At 38.5% G+C, this 19,871-nt stretch overlaps 1 protein-coding gene across 1 annotated transcript in view; it reads left to right on the top strand.

Moving 5' to 3' along the window:
• LOC126091953 (transportin-3) overlaps positions 1 to 19,871 on the top strand; it is a 211,400-nt gene that overhangs the window by 104,239 nt on the left and 87,290 nt on the right. The window contains exons 8-10 of the mRNA XM_049907291.1: positions 3,565 to 3,764; positions 7,746 to 7,885; positions 9,121 to 9,312. Of these exons, the coding sequence (XP_049763248.1) occupies positions 3,565 to 3,764; positions 7,746 to 7,885; positions 9,121 to 9,312 (532 nt within the window). The remainder of the gene's footprint in view (positions 1 to 3,564; positions 3,765 to 7,745; positions 7,886 to 9,120; positions 9,313 to 19,871) is intronic.

The following is a 19,871-nucleotide window of genomic DNA, read 5'->3' as shown; positions in this document are numbered from 1 at the left end:
CAGTCACTTGAATATCCTTTCATATCTGTGGCACAGCCATCTGTGGGAATCACACTATATACCAGCTCTACTGTAACTTTTGCACAGCGTTTTAAATGACTATAAGCACTTATCAACTATCGATTTGAACCACCAAACTGTGAAAGAGCAGAAGTGACTACTGAGTAGTGAACAACTGCTGAGCATAACATGCAAGACTTCAGTGGCTGCCCACAACTAATGCCACCTGAATCCCCCTCTCCAGATACAGAATTCTGCAAATAACTTATATGGAGTGTGACCTTACAACACAGTCTTTGAACGTACAAGCCTCCTGGCTTTTGATTTCCACCAGCCCCAATCCCACATCCATCTCCATCCCTGTCTCCACTCATCCATCTCCATCCCTGTCTCCACTCATCCATCTCCATCCCTGTCTCCACTCATCCATCTCCATCCCTGTCTCCACTCATCCATCTCCATCCCTGTCTCCACTCATTCCTCATCATTCATCCTACATTCACATCCTCTTCTCTATAGTCTCACTCAGCCCATGTTCTGTCACCCCTCATCAACAAATCTACTCATTCCTCCACCTTGGGGCTCTCAGTTCTTTTGTGATTTCGTGCGTGGCACACACAGGGGCCCGAGCTATTACAACCCATTCTTCCTGGGCTGCATTTCCTTCCCCTCTGCCCCCTCCTTCCCCCCTCTCTGTGTTCTTACTTATGTCGACCTGGCTATCCACCTGGTTTCCTGTATTCCTTGCGGTTTTGTTCTCCTTACCTTTTATTTATCATCCTTCCTTTTTGACGCGTTTGGTCCCCCTTTGGGGTTTTAACTCTACCTCTAAATTTTCTGTCCATAGTGTGAGCGATTTGGGAAAGAACTCCCTCCCTAGCATCTATGGCGTGGATACTTCTCCCCCCCCTCCTACCCCTCTTCTCTTCCTTATAGCCTCTCTTGATCCCACTAAGTCACAAGCATGTGTAGACAGTCCTTGTGATGGGGCAGTTATGTACCCATCTGGCTGAGCCCCCTGACAACACAGAGATCACATATCTGATACTTGAGCTGTTGCCTTCCCATGTGTCATTCCAGAGCATCGAAACTCCTGGCAACAGCCACCTAACTAGACAGCCCTTGCTGTGGATGGATCATACTCAAAGGGGGACCCCCTGATCAGTGTGTGTGGTATCAGGGCAGATACTTTGATTATGAAATGTATCAAGCTCCAAAAAACTGAGTGTTCTTCTGTGGCCAACTCTTAGGTTGGTAATGGATCATCAAATGCTACTTCTTACGTCACAGCCTTCCCTTTTCTGGCTACACCCTGGGAGGAGGGCCAGGCTCACTGGCTTGGGGTGAAACACTTTCTCCACTATCTAGTCTGCACTAGGATGGACAGGACAGATTCACTGCCACAGAACCATTACTTTTTGTGGAAAAAAAAAGAAATGTTTAGTGAAGTGGAGTCTCTCGGTAAGATGTGGTAGAGTTCACCATTGATCAAAACTTATTATGCCGCCCAGTCTGCAGCCCTTCATGCTTGTGATTACCTTCGTGATGTCCCGGTGTCCATTACTCCTCATTAGTCTTCGAACATGGTTGAGGAAGTCATTTTGCTGAGGGTCCTCATCCTTCAAACTCGTGAAGAACTCTAGGCCAACCTGGAACAATGGGGCATTCATTTTGTTCAGTGTGTTCAGAAAGGTCGTAGGGACAGCTGCACAGGTACCGGCACCTTTACTTTGGCTTTTGAGGGAGATACAGTCCTGGAGAAGATCAAGGTGTGTTATTGGTGTGATGTAAGGTCATACGTCCCACCAGCCGTGAGGAGTTTTTGGTGCTTGCATTTCGGGCATATGTATTCCTGCTGTACACTGGACTTTCTGTGTGGTAAATGTGGACATCCACTCCATGAGGTGAGTCCCTATGTTCCACCACTCGTTTGTGTTAATTGCCAAGACCATCGTTCTCCACCCTCACCAGATGACCCAACTTGTAAGAAGGAAAAGAAGAAACATGAGTATAAGTCCCATGATTGTTTATCTTACACTGAGGATCTTCAGAAATGTGACAGGCTTCACCCTGTATGAGTGACTTCTACCTTTGCCTCTGTTCTGTCCTTTCCCCCTCCTCCCTCTTCCTTAACCAGTTCTGCCCCCCTCTCCTCTCCCCCGCCCATGTGGTTCCCACACCCTTCTCTCTAGGTGCCGCTCTGCCTTCATGGCCGGAAAAGTGGCCCCCAACTCCACCACAGGCACATCATCTGTGCACCCCAAGGTCTCTTGCTCTCTTTCAGTTATGGATCTTACAGAAGCCTGTCCTCCTTGATCACCGAAAGAGAATAAGAAGAAGTCTTAGTGCAAGCACACCCCTCTCTCCTCCTGTTCTTACCTCTTCCTGCTGCCCCGACGTTCCTTTTACCTCTTTGTTTGCCTGTTTTCCCTCCCCCTTGATTGGAGTGTGTGGTTTCTGTTGTTCCTTCCTGGTTCCTGCCACCTTATTTCATGGGACTGATGACTTTGCTTTGCCCCCACCCCCTACCTTCAAATCAAGCAAACAATCAATCATACCCATCCACTTCGTTATGGTAGGTAACTCTTCACTACCTATGCCCTGGCTAGCTCATTGGAGCCCCTGTACTCTGGTATAGATGATTGGGACTTTCTCTCTCTCTCTCTCTCTCTCTCTCTCTCTCTCTCTCTCTCCGCTCTGCAATTGCAGAGAAAAAAAAACTGTATTTGTCGTGATGACAAAGAAAGGATGGAATATAAAGAAAGCGACAAAGGGAATCTGTTCCAAAACTAACTTGTAGGCAAGTACTGGAGAATTCCTTTGAAATTGGGTAGCTCAGTTTGTTTGGAGATGAAGGGACCTGGAGGAGAAATTACGGAATTGGATCAGTCATGTGTATTTTTAAACACAGGTTGTGTTGCTGGAACTAAAACTGTAGTGATTAATCTCTGTCTGATATGTTGATGTAAAGACCCCACACAAATCTGGGAAAGAAACATTTGTGTAACTATTACATGACAAGGTATAGCAGTGTTGTATATAGAGACCATCTGTCTGTTCCTTCTTGTTGTTTATGTCAATGAGCTATTGTAAACTGCTAAAATAGAGTTTGCAGGACTATTAATTAATTGTTGTTTAACATATAGCTCTTCAGTGGGTGTGTCTGCTCGTGTAAAAGTGAAAGAGGTTTCATTAGTGATGAGTTATCCACAGAGTGGTGACCATAAAAAGTATGGACATCTAGAGGAAAAGGATGCCTTAAAAATGACAGTTTATGTTGTTACTTGTTATGAGTGTGTAGTCGAAGACTGTAATGCTTGAAAAAGCCTATATGATACATTTATCCTGCAATTGTTGTCAAATTGCAGATATGTACTCTTCTATATATAATACTGATATTTATTGTCTGGATAATTTTTTATTATGTTGGCCCTTATGTCTGTTAAGTGTTTTGATAGAGGGTTGATTCTAAAGAATAGAGTCAATTTTCACCTCCTTTTAATTTTGCATTTATCATTATCTCTCTAAGCCATGCATGATTTATACAATATTTATAAATTTCAGGAAGGTCTACTGGATGATGCAGATGAATTTTCTGATTTCCGAGTGAAAGTATCAGAACTGATAAAGGATGTGGTATTCATTGTAGGATCTTCAAATTGTTTCCGACAAATGTTCCTAAGTCTTCAAAGACCAGGAGTAACCTGGGATTCGAGTGAAGCAGCTTTATTTGTTATGCAGTCTGTTGCAAAAAATATCCTCCCGTAAGTTACTTTTTCCAATGTTTCACAGTTATTAATTTGTGCATTTTGTTTATGCAAGTGAAGTTTTTCCAAAATCTTGTATGTTATGGACATCCGTAGTTATTACAGTGCATTATTATTTAATATGTTAGTGTATTGTGCTCAAGCTTGAAGTACTCTATGCTGGCTCAGTGAGACATGGTATTGTGCAAAAGAGTTACGTGTGACACAGGTAGATAAGTAACTAACTTATATTTTATTAATAACTTCGTTCACAGTAACACGTTTTATTTGCTCCTATACTTCACTTTTTTTCTCTTTTAATATTGTTTAGAGTATTGCAATACAGTTTGAAGAATTCATTGAGTTGCTCCCAGCTGTAAGATTAATAGATCAAAGCGTTCTGGAATCTATCAATACCAGTATGACAAGTACAGTGTAACATCCCCACTTCTTATAGTACATATTGTACTGCTTCAGTGACATAGGCTAATACCGTATTTACTCGAATCTAAGCCGCACTCGAATCTAAGCCGCACCTGAAAAATGAGACTCGAAATCAAGGGAAAAAAAATTTCCCGAATCTACGCCGCACCTGAAATTTGAGACCCGAAATTCAAGAGGGGAGAAAAGTTTTAGGCCGCACCTCCAAATCGAAACAAAGTTGGTCCATTGCAATATGAGACACAATTTCGGTCGAATGAATGGCGATACAGCTACAGTAGTTTGGTTGGAGTCGTAAGCTTAGCAGTTAAGCTTAACCAGGTAGCCATTGCTATGCGTCAGGCGCTCCGTCCGTATTTATATGGGTACCCTTCCTTTTTCACGTGCTTCGTCTGGCTTTGTCTTGATTGAATATTTTTCTTTGATTTGATAAGTGCCGTTCTCTTTGTTATAGGTGTTTACGTCACTCTGAGCTGAAAATGCATTACTGTACTGAGTCATGCATTGTTTGTCGCGGCATGGCTTGCTTTTGTGCGCGCTACCGCGGCTTACAATAAAAAATAAAAAAAGAGAGGAACTGTCTCATAACCGAAACAACGGCAAGAGACTGCTATTTGTTGTTACTCACACTGCTGCTTTCTTTGATAATGATCAACAAGAACCAAATAATAGACTGCGTATGATAGATGATGTTCTGAAGGAGAGTTTAGCGAAAATTTTTCTCCATTTGAAAATCTTTGCAGGCACCTCTTTAGTACATTACATTCTGCACAGAAATTAGAGTCGTCTTAGATTTAAGAATCTAGTCAACTACCGTGCTTCATTTCTGACTGTATCACTATCAGGCATAAGAATAATACGAATATAAACATGACATGATATGTATATTCTTACACGTTTGCTGTTGTCTTACTCTAGTTTCGTAGTTTATTAGGCAGACAGGATTTAAGTGAGATAGCAGCAAACACGAAACAATACGTGGCAAAATGTTTATATTCGTATTATTCTTATAAGAGAATACTGCATGTGATTCACAATTCATAAAAGTTCCTATTAGCAACCATCTCTTCTCACAGGTATGAAAAAATTCAGAACGTAGAGTTGGCCATATTGACAAACCTCCCAAAGTCTTGTCAGTCGGATTTTCGTAGTACATTGTAATGCTGCTACATTCGAAGATGAACAATACGGAATTTGTATTTACTTCGTTGGATAATGTATGAAAATGCAGTGGTCGAAACTCGGGGCGGAGAAAAAAGCTCGTCTTCCACCTTTTCTTTTACATTTATTTACTGACGCAGAGGTTTTGGCGCCGGTATTTATCTTTGTGCCTACAAAGCATGCCTGTGTTGCGCTACATATATTCGACGGCAGAAGTTAGTTGTGGCGGCACCTACCAACATTTATCAGAACTTCCGCTTGCTTTGCACTCGATTCTAAGCTGCAGGGGGTTTTTTGGATTACGAAATCCGGAAAAAAGTGCGGCTTAGATTCGAGTAAATACGGTATTTCTGCTTGTAAAAGAGGTGAGGAAGAGCTTAAGAAACACACAAATTTCTTAACAAATCTTAAGTGCTGTCGCTCTCAGCCTTTTCCTGTTCCAGTAGGTGATAAGTAGGTGCCTTTTATCAAACTCATTTATTGTCATTAATGTGTTTAACAATTACATTTTACTAAACAAGGCAACCAGAACAGATGAAATTCCCTCAAAATTACTGAGATCTTTGGGAGACGTAGCCATGAGAAAACTGTTTGCCCTCATCAGCAAGATATATGAAACAGACAAAATGTCCTCAGACTTCAAGGAGGATGGAACAGTTCCAGCCCCAAAAAGGCAGGCGTTGTCAGATGTTAATATTATTGAACCACTAGTTTAATAAGTTCATGGTTACAAAATGCTTACATACATTACATACAAAAAATGGAAACACTGGCAGAAGCTGATCCTGGGGAAGGTTAGTTTGAATCCCAGAGTAATCTAGGAACATAAGAGGCAATATTGTCCCTACAGCTTATCTTAGAATATAGGTTGATGTAAAGCATACCTATGTTCATAGCAATTGTAGATTTAGCGAAAGCTTATGACAGTGTTGACTGGAAAGCAATCTTTGAAATTTGAAAGGTAGCAGAGATAAGACAAGGGAGTGAAAGTTAATCTACAACTTGTACAGAAGACAGACTGCAGTAACGAGCTGACAAACATGAAAGGGAAATAGTTTGAGAATGATGTGATACTGGGTTGCAGCCTGTCCCTACTGTTGTTTGACCTGTGCATGGTGCAAGCAGTAAAGGAGACCAGAGAAATTTGAAGAGGAAAGAGAAAGAAAGAGAGAGAGAGAGAGAGAGAGAGAGAGAGAGAGAGAGATTTGCTGCTGACATTGTAGTTGCATCAGGGATGCAAAGGATTTGTAAGATGAATTGCACGGAATGGATATTGTCTTGAAAAGAGGTTATAAGAAGTGAAACAAGAGTACTGGATTGTAGTAGTAGTATTAAATCAGACAATGCCAAGGAAATTGCATTACGAAATCAGGCACTAATAGAGGAGTTTTTGTATTTGCTGAGATCCTGAGGAATCAAAGAATAGTTAGTTCGGTAATGTAGGAAATTGGGAAAAGGGGGGGGGGGTAAAACGATTAGAGGGAGACAAAAGCAGTAAGCACTTTCAGATGGAAGTAGGTTGTAGTAGTTAATGCAGAGACGAAGAGAGTTGCACAGGATAGATTAGTGTGAAGAACTGCATCAAACCAGTCATCGGATTGAAGACCACAACAACATGTAATCTTAAGGGACTGATCAATATTACCTGCTTACCAGCTTCTGAAACTGGAAATCATGGTGCAGTTATGTTTGATGCACAAAAAGCAATGTATATGTACTCATAGATTTAAAAACAAAATTAAATGCAGCTTTGAGGTAAAACAAAAACAAAATTTTTAAAATGTGCTATGGATAACAGAATGAGGGAAAAACCACATTTATCTGTAAGAAAGAAAGTGGTCATGTGGTACACAACATTGGAATGGGCAGAGTAATATCTGACACAAATTGCTCAGTAATGTACCATAAGGTGTAGATTTTTTGTTAATGACTGCTGTACAGCAAACAGGAAATTTTTGGAAGAAAGATAACTTTACAATTGAACAAAGTTGTGCCATAGTAGGGTAGAAATATGAAACTGCATAGTGCAAACGGAAGGGTTGGAGGATTTTATCAGAAGGGATGGAGAGGGAAGCTGTAACATAAAGCAGTGGAAACTTCTTATAAGAAGATGAGGAGCCACATAATATGATGTAATTTTTACAGTTTAGTTTCTTTTACAAATGTGTTGCAATATATTAGTACATTAATTTTAGTAACTACAGAAATGTTGGGGTCTGTATGTTAGATCACAAACTTTCATGTATGTTCAAAGAGAGCATTACTTTTTCTCGTGTGCTGAAGATAATTTTTGTTGATAACATTCAATGGAAGGCAAAAATAAAAATACATTTTTATGTCTGTGATAGTTCATAATACTCGAACTTCAAATAAAATGCTTGTAGTTTCTCATTACAGGGAAGAGAATGATGTGGTCCCTAAAGTAGTGGAAGCTATTTTGAACTTACCACAAACGACACACATAGCTGTGAGGCATACATCAGTCTTGCTTCTTGGAGAATTGTGTGAGTGGATAGAGAAACACCCACAGTCTTTAGGTGAGCATGTGTAAAAAATATTTACTTTCAACACTAAAGCAGTGTTGTTTAAGGGCACTAGAAAAAAAACTGATTCTCCATTACAGTTCTGTAAACTTATTTTCTGTCTTGTGCTTTTACTTCAATATCTACATTTGTAGACAGTAGATGTACTAGAGAAGTTTAGTTATTCAGAAATGAGACAAAAATCAGCAAGAAAAGTTGCAATGGAGCCAATAAAGTAGTATGAAAACCTCAGGTAACAGATTTCAGTGATAGAACCTTTCATTTATCTTTAAGTTATAACAAGACATACACACTGAAGGTTCTTTACAAACTTAATTTTGTATATCCACAGTTCATCCATCCTGGGAATCAAGAATTTCTACTGTTTATGCTTGGTATCACCATTGGTACTGACTTTTGAGAATGTTTTCACTTTTTGAAGTCAGGCAGCAAATGATGGGAAAACATTTTTTCATATGATATAATTACAAAGTCACACGTTTCAGATTTTATCCTTCACTTGTACTATGAAAGCTTGCTTGTTGCCAAATTTCATGATTCTAGGTCAGCGGAAAGTACCCTATAGGTTTTCATGAATGAGTCTGCGAGTATCAAAATTTGTGACATAAATGGCCATATTATCTTTTGATTGAATTGACTTAGAAGATTACATTTGACACATTGACAAGGGGACTGTACACCTTAGTATGCAACATTTAACTTGGTACATCTATCCATTCCTGAGGAAAAGGGATCTTGACAGACAAGAGAGAGACTGACGGAAGACGAGACAGACTGACTGAAGGATAACAAAGTGATCCTATAAGAGTTCAGTTTTTACTGATTGAGCTATGAAACCCTAAAAAGCTACAGATAATACACATCATTGCATTCCCTTAACAAATTATGTAGAAGCATTTTACATGGATTTTAAAAAAAAAGTGAAAGTTGATGCTGTGCTTACAGATATTTTCAGATAGAATTACAACAACTGTATTTTCTATTTGACAGTCAGCTGTTGAAAAATGTTGACCTGTGATTTTTTCCTGAAAGATAGTAGTTAGAAGTATATAAAAAATGAAAAATAAGTTTCTTAGGGTTAACTACTAGACATGACACTTTGCAAAGAAAAATTACATACTTGTTCTTATAATAATGACATTCCATGTTTCTTGAGGGGCCACTGTACATTTCATTGTATTTCTATGATTCCTGCAATATTTCTTACATTGTATATTACTCTGTTCCAGAACCTATTCTCAACTTTCTTCTTTTCTGCCTACAACAGCCACAGTTGGCAACAGCAGCTGCAAGTGCCCTACAAAATATATGCAGCTCTTGCCGAGATCATATGGCTGTGCATTTTAATGGACTTGTACAGATTATTCAGAGTCTAGATACATTTAGTATATCCAACGAAGCAGCTATAGGTCTTCTGAAAGGTCTGTTGTACTATTGTTTATTCTATTTTAAATTTCTAATTTATTTAGTTATTTTCAGTCTATAGAAAATTGAATCATGTTTTCAAAAATTAATGTTACTGTTAATGAAAATTGCTGTTCAAAATTTTGATACAGATGTATCATTTTTCCATGGATAGACTGGCAATTCCCATTGCATGAAGTATGATTGTTGTGTCAATTTCAGGATGTCCAGCTGCAAGTGCATATCCTTAAGCTGCTGTTGTACCATATGATGCTGTCAGTTATTTCGTATATTATTATTATTATTATTATTATTATTAAACTAAAGTCCAGAATTGAGTATGACAATACTATGAAAAGGATAGTTGTTACTCACAGTATATCGGAGATTCTGAGTTGCTGATAGGCACAAATCCACTATATGCTGAGTAGCAACTATCTTTTTCATAGTGTTTTATTATTATTATTATTTCTCTTTCCTGTCTCAGACATTATGTCTGGTTAAAAATGGAAAGTGATGCAGACCTTGATCAAGTGTGACTTGCTTTTAACTGTACTGTATATGTTACATTGCATTTAGGAACTTTCGGGTAATTAAGCATGTATCAATAATTACAGATTTCTGTAGTTGTATGTGTATGTTTGGATGTAGCTGTATTGTGTTCATGTACTGGTGGATACTGTGTGGTATGACTCCTGAGTTGATAGTATAATTGGTATAATGTCAACTTTATCCTGATGCCACATGTCCTTGACTTCCTCAGCCAGTTGGATGTATTTTTCAATTTTTTCTCCTATTTTCTTCTGTATATTTGTTGTATTGGGTATGGATATTTCGATTAGTTGTGTTGATTTCTTCTTTTTATTGGTGAGTATGACGTCAGGTTTGTTATATGGTATTGTTTTATCTGTTATAATGGTACTGTTCCAGTATAATTTGTATTCATCATTCTCCAGTACATTTTGTGGTGCATACTTGTATGTGGGAATGTGTTGTTTTATTAGTTTATGTTGTATGGCAAGTTGTTGATGTATTATTTTTGCTACATTGTCATGTCTTCTGGGGTATTCTGTAAATGCTAGTATTGTACATCCGCTTGTGATGTGATCTACTGTTTCTATTTGTTGTTTGCAAAGTCTACATTTATCTGTTGTGGTATTGGGATCTTCAATAAAATGCTTGCTGTAATATCTGGTGTTTATTGTTTGATTCTGTATTGCAATCATGAATCCTTCCGTCTCACTGTATGTATTGCCTTTCTTTAGCCATGTGCTGGATGCGTCTTGATCAATGCGTGGCTGTGTTAGATGATACGGGTGCTTACCATGTAGTGTTTTCTTTTTCCAATGTACTTTCTTCGTATCTGTTGATGTTATGTGATCTAAAGGGTTGTAGAAGTGGTTATGAAATTGCTATGGTGTAGCCGATGTATTTATATGAGTGATTGCTTTGTGTATTTTGCTAGTTTCTGCTTGTTCTATAAAGAATTTTCTTAAATTGTCTACCTGTCCATAATGTAGGTTTCTTATGTCAATAAATCCCCTTCCTCCTTCCTTTCTGCTTAATGTGAATCTTTCTGATGCTGAATGTATGTGATGTATTCTATATTTGTGGCATTGTGATCGTGTAAGTGTATTGAGTGCTTCTAGGTCTGTGTTACTCCATTTCACTACTCCAAATGAGTAGGTCAATAATGGTATAGCATAAGTATTTATAGCTTTTGTCTTGTTTCTTGCTGTCAATTCTGTTTTCAGTATTTTTGTTAGTCTTTGTCTATATTTTTCTTTTAGTTCTTCTTTAATATTTGTATTATCTATTCCTATTTTTTGTCTGTTTCCTAGATATTTATAGGCATCTGTTTTTTCCATCGCTTCTATGCAGTCGCTGTGGTTATCCAATATGTAATCTTCTTGTTTAGTGTGTTTTCCCTTGACTATGCTATTTTTCTTACATTTGTCTGTTCCAAAAGCCATATTTATATCATTGCTGAATACTTCTGTTATCTTTAGTAATTGGTTAAGTTGTTGATTTGTTGCTGCCAGTAGTTTTAGATCATCCATGTATAGCAAATGTGTGATTTTGTGTTGGTATGTTCCAGTAATATTGTATCCATAATTTGTATTATTTAGCATGTTCGATAGTGGGTTCAGAGCAAGGCGGAACCAGAAAGGACTTAATGAGTCTCCTTGGTATATTCAACGCTTAATCTGTGTTGGCTGTGATGTGATATTATTTGAATTTGTTTGGATATTAAGTGTGGTTTTCCAATTTTTCATTACTATGTTTAGGAACTGTATCAATTTAGGATCTACTTTGTATATTTCCAATATTTGTAGTAACCATGAGTGGGGTACACTATCAAAAGCTTTTTGGTAATCAATGTATGCGTAGTGTAGCGACCTTTGTTAGTTTTAGCTTGATATGTCACCTCTGCATCTATTATCAGTTGCTCTTTACATCCGTGCTCCTTTGCAACAACCTTTTTGTTCTTCATTTATAATTTTGTTCTGTGTTGTATGTGTCATTAATTTCTGTTTAATGACTGTATAATATTTTTTATATTGTTGGTAGGCATGTTATGGGGCGATATTTAGCTGGGTTTGCTGTGTCTGCTCGATCTTTAGGTTTCAGATACGTTATTCCATGTTTAAGTGTATCAGGGAATGTGTATGGGTCTGCAATGTAACTGTTAAATAATTTATATCTAAAAACAAAGATGATGAGACTTACCAAACAAAATCGCTGGCAGGTCGATAGACACACAAACAAACACATACATACACACAAAATTCAAGCTTTCGCAAATGTCTGCTTGTGTCTGTGTATGTGCGGATGGATATGTGTGTGTGTGCGCGAGTGTACACCTGTCCTTTTTTCCCCCTAAGGTAAGTCTTTCCGCTCCCGGGATTGGAATGACTCCTTACCCTCTCCCTTAAAACCCACATCCTTTCGTCTTTCCCTCTCCTTCCCTCTTTCCTGACGAAGCAACTGTTTGTTGCGAAAGCTTGAATTTTGTGTGTATGTTTGTGTTTGTTTGTGTGTCTATCGACCTGCCAGCGCTTTTGTTTGGTTAGTCTCATCATCTTTGTTTTTAGATATATTTTTCCCACGTGAAATGTTTCCCTCTATTATATTCATATCATTAATTTGAACCCAACAATTACATTTGTTATTGTCACTGTTGCATTTCGAAGTATTTTCTGTCGTCTTATTTCCTCCTTCTGTTTTTGCCAGTAGTTTCACTTTGTATTCACCTTCTCCTTTTTACCGTAATCTACTATACAACTTTATTCCGTCGATATATACTCAATAATACGTAATACGTAATAATACGTAACCCACTTCCAAACCATAACCAAAAAAATTTTTTCCGCTTTCAACACTACCGCTGCTATAAAATCCACCGTTTCTAGTTCACAAACAGTTCCTGTCACCTATTAAACAACCTTTTCGGCTAGTTCTAATAACTTTTGCTTTATTTCCATTTCCATTTTTCTTACATCACCGATCATTTTTAGCCGCTTCCCACAGGTTTTAACGTCATTATTTCTTCATCAAACAATTGTTAGCCTCATTTCCATAATCTGCCACCACCAAACCACTCCTTTTAATACATCTACACGTAGTTTTTTCGAAATTTTCCCGAATTTCTCTACCCTTTAACGTGTTTTGGCGGCAACACAACCACCTAACCTTTATGCACATCATTGTCTACCTACACAAGTTCACCATAGGATCAACATAGCCCAGCTCTAACCAACACTTTTTCGCCTTTTTTCACACCAGATCTCCATTTGCTTTCTAGTTCACCTTTATCTCTCCCCATGTATTTTTATATTTATTTTCGTTTTCATTTCAGCCTCATGTTACACTTTCCACCTTCTAATACCATGTCACCCTCACAACACCTCCACAACGACCCCATTAAGTTTTACTTACATTCCCTCCGCAAACATGCCTTCGCCCTAGCCGGATTACACTCCCATATTTTATTTTCTCAGGCTTGTCTGACATTTGGCATCACCCCCAAAGGCCTCACACTTAAAGTTCCCATCTCTGGTGGCAACCTTTCTTTCCATCAGTCCCTATACCAGTCCCAAACTGAACAATCCATTGCCCTCACCCACCTAATCCTTCACCTACACATCAACTCAGCCAATGAACACACCCGTCAACTCCTATCCTTAATAAAAGTCCTCAATCTTTCCTCTCCCACATCCACACCGGCTGTTCAGAGCATCCTCCTACAGGCCAACCGCAAATTAGAACAGCATGCCACCCTCCACCTTAAAAAACTATCCAATCTCCTGGTTTCCCACCTCCGGAAAGGCAACTCACTCACCCTTCACAACCTTTCCAGCAAACCTCAACCTCCTCACATTGCACACAAACCCAGTCTCTCCCATCTACTCAATCTCCCACTTCCAGCTCCACTCCCTCCAAAACCTCAAAATTCCAATCAACACAATCTGGAACCACAACACCCTAATTCAGTAGTTAACCTTTCCTCCAAACCTCTCTCCCAACCTGAAACCTCTGTCCTATCCAAAGGCCTCACCTTCAGCCCCACTCCCAGATTCAACCAAACAGCCCTCGTCAAAGATTTACTGTCCTACACCCCTTTACAAATGTCTGCTTGTGTCTGTGTATGTGCGGATGGATATTTGTGTGTGTGCGAGTGTATACCTGTCCTTTTTTCCCCCTAAGGTAAGTCTTTCCGCTCCCGGGATTGGAATGACTCCTTACCCTCTCCCTTAAAACCCACATCCTTTCGTCTTTTCCTCTCCTTCCCTCTTTCCTGACGAAGCAACTGTTCGTTGCGAAAGCTTGAATTTTGTGTGTATGTTTGTGTATCTATCGACCTGCCAGTGCTTTTGTTTGTCTCATCATCTTTATTTTTAGATATGCTTTTCCCACGTGGAATGTTTCCCTCTATTATAGTCATATTGTTAAATAATTAAGTTAGATGTGAATGTGTTGAGGTGAACTTCTTTAGCCAGAAATTTACTAGTTTATCTTTACCAGGGGCTTTCCAATTGTGAGTAGAATTAATTGCTTGGGTGACTTCATGTTGGAAAATTATCACTTCAGGCATTTGTGGTATCATCTTGTATGTATCTGTTTCTGCTTGTATCCACTGTGCATGCCTGTTATGTTGTACCGGGTTTGACCATATGTTGCTCCAGAAGTGTTCCATGTCTGTTATGTTTGGTGGATTGTCTATTTTAATGTGTGTGTTATCTATTGTCTGGTAAAATTTCTTTTGGTTTGTGTTGAATATTTGGTTTTGTTTCCTTCTATTTTCACTTTTTTTGTATCTTCTAAGTCATTGGGCCAATGCTTGTAGTTTCTGCTTCTTTTCATCTAATTGCTCTATCGCTTCTTGTTGTGAGATTTTACCTAACCTTTTTTGTTTTTTTTTCTGACATTTCATTTCTTATAAATTGCGTTATCTGTCCGATGTCTTTTCTCAGTTTTTCTATTCTTATCTGTAGCCTGTGTTGCCATGCTGGTTTTGTGGGTTTCTTCTGTGTGTTGGTTGGTTCTGATCTCCGCCTAGTGTGTATATTTAGTGTAGTGAGTGCTCCTATATAACCCCGTAGTTGTAACTCTTCCAGAGTTGTATTTTCATTTATTTTGTTGTGTATGATTTTGTTGATAGTTGTTATTGTTGTTTCGACTTGTGGGTTATTTGGTGGTATATGCAAGAATGGTCTAGTGTCTGTATTTGTGTCTTTGTATTCTATATATGTCAACTGAAATTTTTCTTCTATATCTAACATGTGTGTCACTTTATGTTCTGTTTGTGCTTCTTCTGGTGGCTGTCTTAAGATTTTGTTTTCCTCTGATTGTTTAATTTATGCATGTTGTTCTTTGTTTGTTTGCTCTGGGATGTTTGAGTCCATTACTGTATTTTCTTCTTCTTCTAATTGCACATTATTTTGTTCCAGTATTTGTTGTACTTGTTGTTGAATGTTTTCTAATTCTGACTGGGGTATCCTGTTGTTTTTGATTATTACACGGATCTGATCAGCTAGTCATTGTTCTGTTAAAAATTTTAATTCTGGGTATCTGGTAATAAATGTTGTGTATACTTGTGATCTGTATCCAGTTGTGTTGGTTCCTAGGTTTGTTGCTTGGTAATAACAGAACATGAGGTGTCGATTAACTTCATCTGACCATCTCATCCTCTGTCTTTGTTTTCCTTCTAGGGTGGTTGCAGGAAGCATATCCTGCAAAACACCTCTATTTGGATTTAAATCATATTCCAGTTGGCTAGCAGTGTCGTTACCATTGTGGGCAGGCATAGGGTTCAAGCGTTGTCCCCGACCATGACGACGTTTGTCTGAGGCTTCTTTAGTTCTGTCCTGAACCAACTAATCACACTGAAAGGGGGGTTAGCCCTATTAATGGTTTGTTCTTTTCGTCGCCTTTTATGACTGGCAGAACATATCGGAGGCCTATTCTTTTCCCAAGCCTCCACGGGGTTTATTATTATTATTATTGTTGTTGTTGTTGTTGTTGTTGTTGTTGTTATTGTTATGAATAACAGATTACGTTACTGAGTAAAATAGAATAAACGTAATTACTTCCAGCTTCTTGAAGTGTGGGTATTAGAATTAAGTGATGTTACAACATTATAGGCAAGATATGGGTGGTTCCAAACAGTACTATGTCCTGTATTTCACTGTTTTTGCTGCATCCTAGAATTCTAGACAGATTGCTCCTCAAGTCACGTGGTATTGATTGCGAGGTGCCAGTGGTAATGGGAATGACATTTATGTAATTTTCACATTACCTGTTTGACTGATTGCAATGCTCTGATCCTCGTATTTCCATTTCTTCTGAGATCCCGTACTATTAATGTTCACATCACACACAACTGTGACATTGGTTAAGAAGCATGTTCTCTTTTCTGGTTGACATATGACTTCAGGCTTGTTAGCTACAAGTTGGCTGGTATGTATTTGTTCATCCTACAGGATAGCATTACAGCATGCTGTTGTGGCCACTTTGAATGTGTGATTGTGCTATTTATGATATTTCTTTGCCAGGATAGTGCAACCTGATACTGTGTGGTTCATGGTCCGAGTGTACTCCACAAAGTTGACATGTATTGACTTGAGTGGTTTTCATTTTTGCTTTTTCAAAGCTCTTTGTCTCAAAGCCTGAGCATGTGCAGCATTATTAGTGTTTCTGACTCTGCTCTCAGTCTTTCTCTTCTCAGCCACAGATGTGCCTGATCTTTGTCAATGTTATACGTTCTCCAGCCAGTTTGGGTACTGACCATGCAGAGATTTCTGTCTATGATTGTTTTAGTTTATTCCAAGTCTCAATTTTGATAGTACATTGAGAAAATGAGTCAGTATCAGTAACTCCTGTGAGAATTTTCTTGTAATCTTCTTAGTAAAGATAGTAATTCCATTGTTTTCATTTTCTATTCCACACAGTGTTACCTGATGCATTAAAGGCTCATTCACATGCTTGATCACAAACCTACTAATATGCTGTCTCCATTTGTCTCAGATCATACCTTCTTTTCCTTACGTGTCACACACACACACACACACACACACACACACACACACAGGGAAATTGTGAAGTCCATGAAACTTCAGCATAGGTAAATGTTGAAGTGTAATGTAACAAATGATACAGTAAATAAGACAAGCTCTCAAAGCTATTTTGTAGTGTAATGCTGGCAAGTTAGTTTGAAAAACTGCCGAGTAGGATGTCACTGACCATAGTTACTGAAAATAGCAGTGAACCAGGCAGAGAACACATTTTTTGTGCTAGAATTTTCCATTGCCAATCAATTGTGTGTGTACAAAGAGCTTTCTGTAAAAAGCTTTGCAAGACACCATCAGTTTACAACAGCATAGTGAAGTGGTACAAGAAATTCAAAGGGAATGCTTGTTTGTGTGATGTGAAACACCTGGCCCAGTCAAGCATGTCAGAACAGATGGTAGACCATGTGAGGATAATGATGTTGCAAAGTCCCACACTCCATCATAAGTGATTAAGAGTAAAACTATAAATTTCAAAATTTCAGCTTCTGCAGACCATAAACCATGACAAAAAAATTGTTCAGCACATAATTCAGCATTTGTATACAGAACCAACTTGAAAATGATTTTACAGTCAAATTAATCTTCAGGGACGAGCCCCCCCCCCCCCCCCCCCCCCCCACCACACACACACACACACACACACACACACACACACACACACTCTTTTAACGAGGAAAGTCAACTGACACAACACAAAGATACGGTGGACAGAGAATCTGCTTGAAACTGTTGAATGTGTTTGCAGTTCTAAGAAATTTTAAATGTTCCATGCTGTCTCCAACAAGACAATCTATGGACCCTTCCTCTTCACTGAAAGAACTGTCAATGGTGTCACCTGTCTCGACATGCTGCAATTGTGGCTCCTGTCACAGCTTGAAGGTGACAGCAGAAATGTTATCATTCAGCAAGATGATGCCACTCCAAATTTCTACAATTGGTTATAAGATTACCACATAGCTGAATAGGCCGTGTGGCAGCCGCTGACCGGGCACTACTCAAGTGGCCACCGTGGCCACCATACATGATGCCTTGCAACTTTTTCTTGTGACGTTATATCAAGGATAGCATTTATGTTCCACATCTGCTACAGAACCTTGTAACTTGTGACACCACATTGCAGCATGTGTCCTTACTGAAATTCTGGGTATTCTGGGTTGAGTATGGGCAGAATGGGACTTTCAGTTCAGTGTGTGTCCTGTGATGAAGAATGGACAAATAGAACATTTGTAAACATTGTAAAAATACGTTGAGAGTTTTTCTTTCATGTATTGTATCATTTGTTACATTGCTCTTGTGTATTTACTTGTAAAATTTTTTTGAAATGTTTCATGGACTTTCTAATTACCTTGCAGTCTGTTGTCAGCTGTTGGGCACACAACACTGTAAATGGTGAGCAACTACTGGGTCTAACATTCTGCAGATAATATTTTTTTCTACTAGACCAAAAATATATTCAATTAAGTTTGCTGCCAGTTATCCTGTATCCATAATTTTGTTCGTTGAGTTGAGTTGAGTTGAGTTGAGTTCTTAGCACCATTTTTACCATCCTGTATTATTCCTGAAGAAATACTACTATCACCACCACCACCACCACCACCACCACCACCATGATGAACTACAGCCTTGTTTGAGAGTGATCATTTAGCTAAAAAGTCTTAAATTGTTGAGCAAAATAATTTTATTGTTTCTTTAATGGTATTATTATTTTACAAAGTGGTGTTGTTTCTGTGTCTGTTTATCTTCGGAGCAATAACATCAGTATAATATATATCACAGGGTAATGTAAACGGATAGATAAAAAATTTACCAGAGCCGGTGGCTCCTTCTTCTGACAGAGAAGTTGAAGTGGAAGGAAGAAGAGTGAAGGAAAATGACTGGAGAGGTTTAGGAAAAGGAGTACAATTCAGAAAAGTCACCCAGAACCCTGGGTGAGGGGAGACTTACTGGACAGGATGAGCAGGAAAGAGAGATTGTTGATTATTTTTGTTGTTATATGTATATCACAATGTGATGATGTAATGAATGTATTGTTGACCCATGGTTGAGGGGCAGCGTCATTTGATTACTAATCAAAGATCCTGGGTCTCGGGATCAATTCCAGCCAGAATATAGTATAACACAGGATAGATGAAGCAATAAGGAAATAAAAAGTATGTTAGCACGGCAAAGAGAGCATGCCTTGCCAAAAGAAGTATGTTACTGTCTGTGGAAGAAATTTTTGACAATATATATTTTTAACACAAGTGTGCATGTTAGTGAATCACACACTTGGGAAAACCAAAAAAGAATAGAATCAATGCATTTGATATGTGATTTGTAGAAGGATCTTGAAAAATTAGATGGATTGATAAGGTACAGGTTGAGGTGGTTCTCCACAGAAGTGGTAAAGAAGGGAATATAGGGAATATATGGAAAACACTGACAAGGAGAAGGGGCAGGATGATAGGACATGCGTTAAGATATAAAGGGGGTAACTTCTGTGGTACTGGAGGGAGCTATAGAGTACAGGGAAGAGAGAATTTGGAAAACATCCAATGAATAATTTAGTGTGCAAGTGCTACTATGAAATGAAGAGATTGTTGCAAGAGAAGAAATTTTAGCATGTTGCTCAGAACCAGCTAGAGGACTGATGATGCAAAATAAATAAATAAACTGTGAGTGCATTGATAATGTTTAGTATGCTCTTATGCTTTCACAGTCCGTACACCGTCGTTGTTCATCCAATGCACCACTCATTTTGTAGCTGTAACATGACAGTTTACTGTGAATGAAAGATTGATAGCATTTTAGTAGCACAAGATAATTTACTTTATAAGTCATTGCAAAGTGCATAAAAGTGTAAGTCACACTCTTCAGTCTCTCCTTTCCTTGTTTCACTAAAAAGAGAAGCAATGGGAAAAGAAACTGTCCTGTATCACCTTTCTATGGTATTAAAGTTAAATATTTATCTAATAACAGCTCACATAGCTTACAAGCAGTTATTCTTCCCATGATCCATGCATGAA

Source organism: Schistocerca cancellata, chromosome 7 (genome assembly GCF_023864275.1).
Source record: "Schistocerca cancellata isolate TAMUIC-IGC-003103 chromosome 7, iqSchCanc2.1, whole genome shotgun sequence".
Taxonomy (NCBI): domain Eukaryota; kingdom Metazoa; phylum Arthropoda; class Insecta; order Orthoptera; family Acrididae; genus Schistocerca; species Schistocerca cancellata.
The sequence above is the reverse complement of the archived record's forward strand: the minus strand, read 5'-3'. Positions and strand labels throughout refer to the sequence as shown.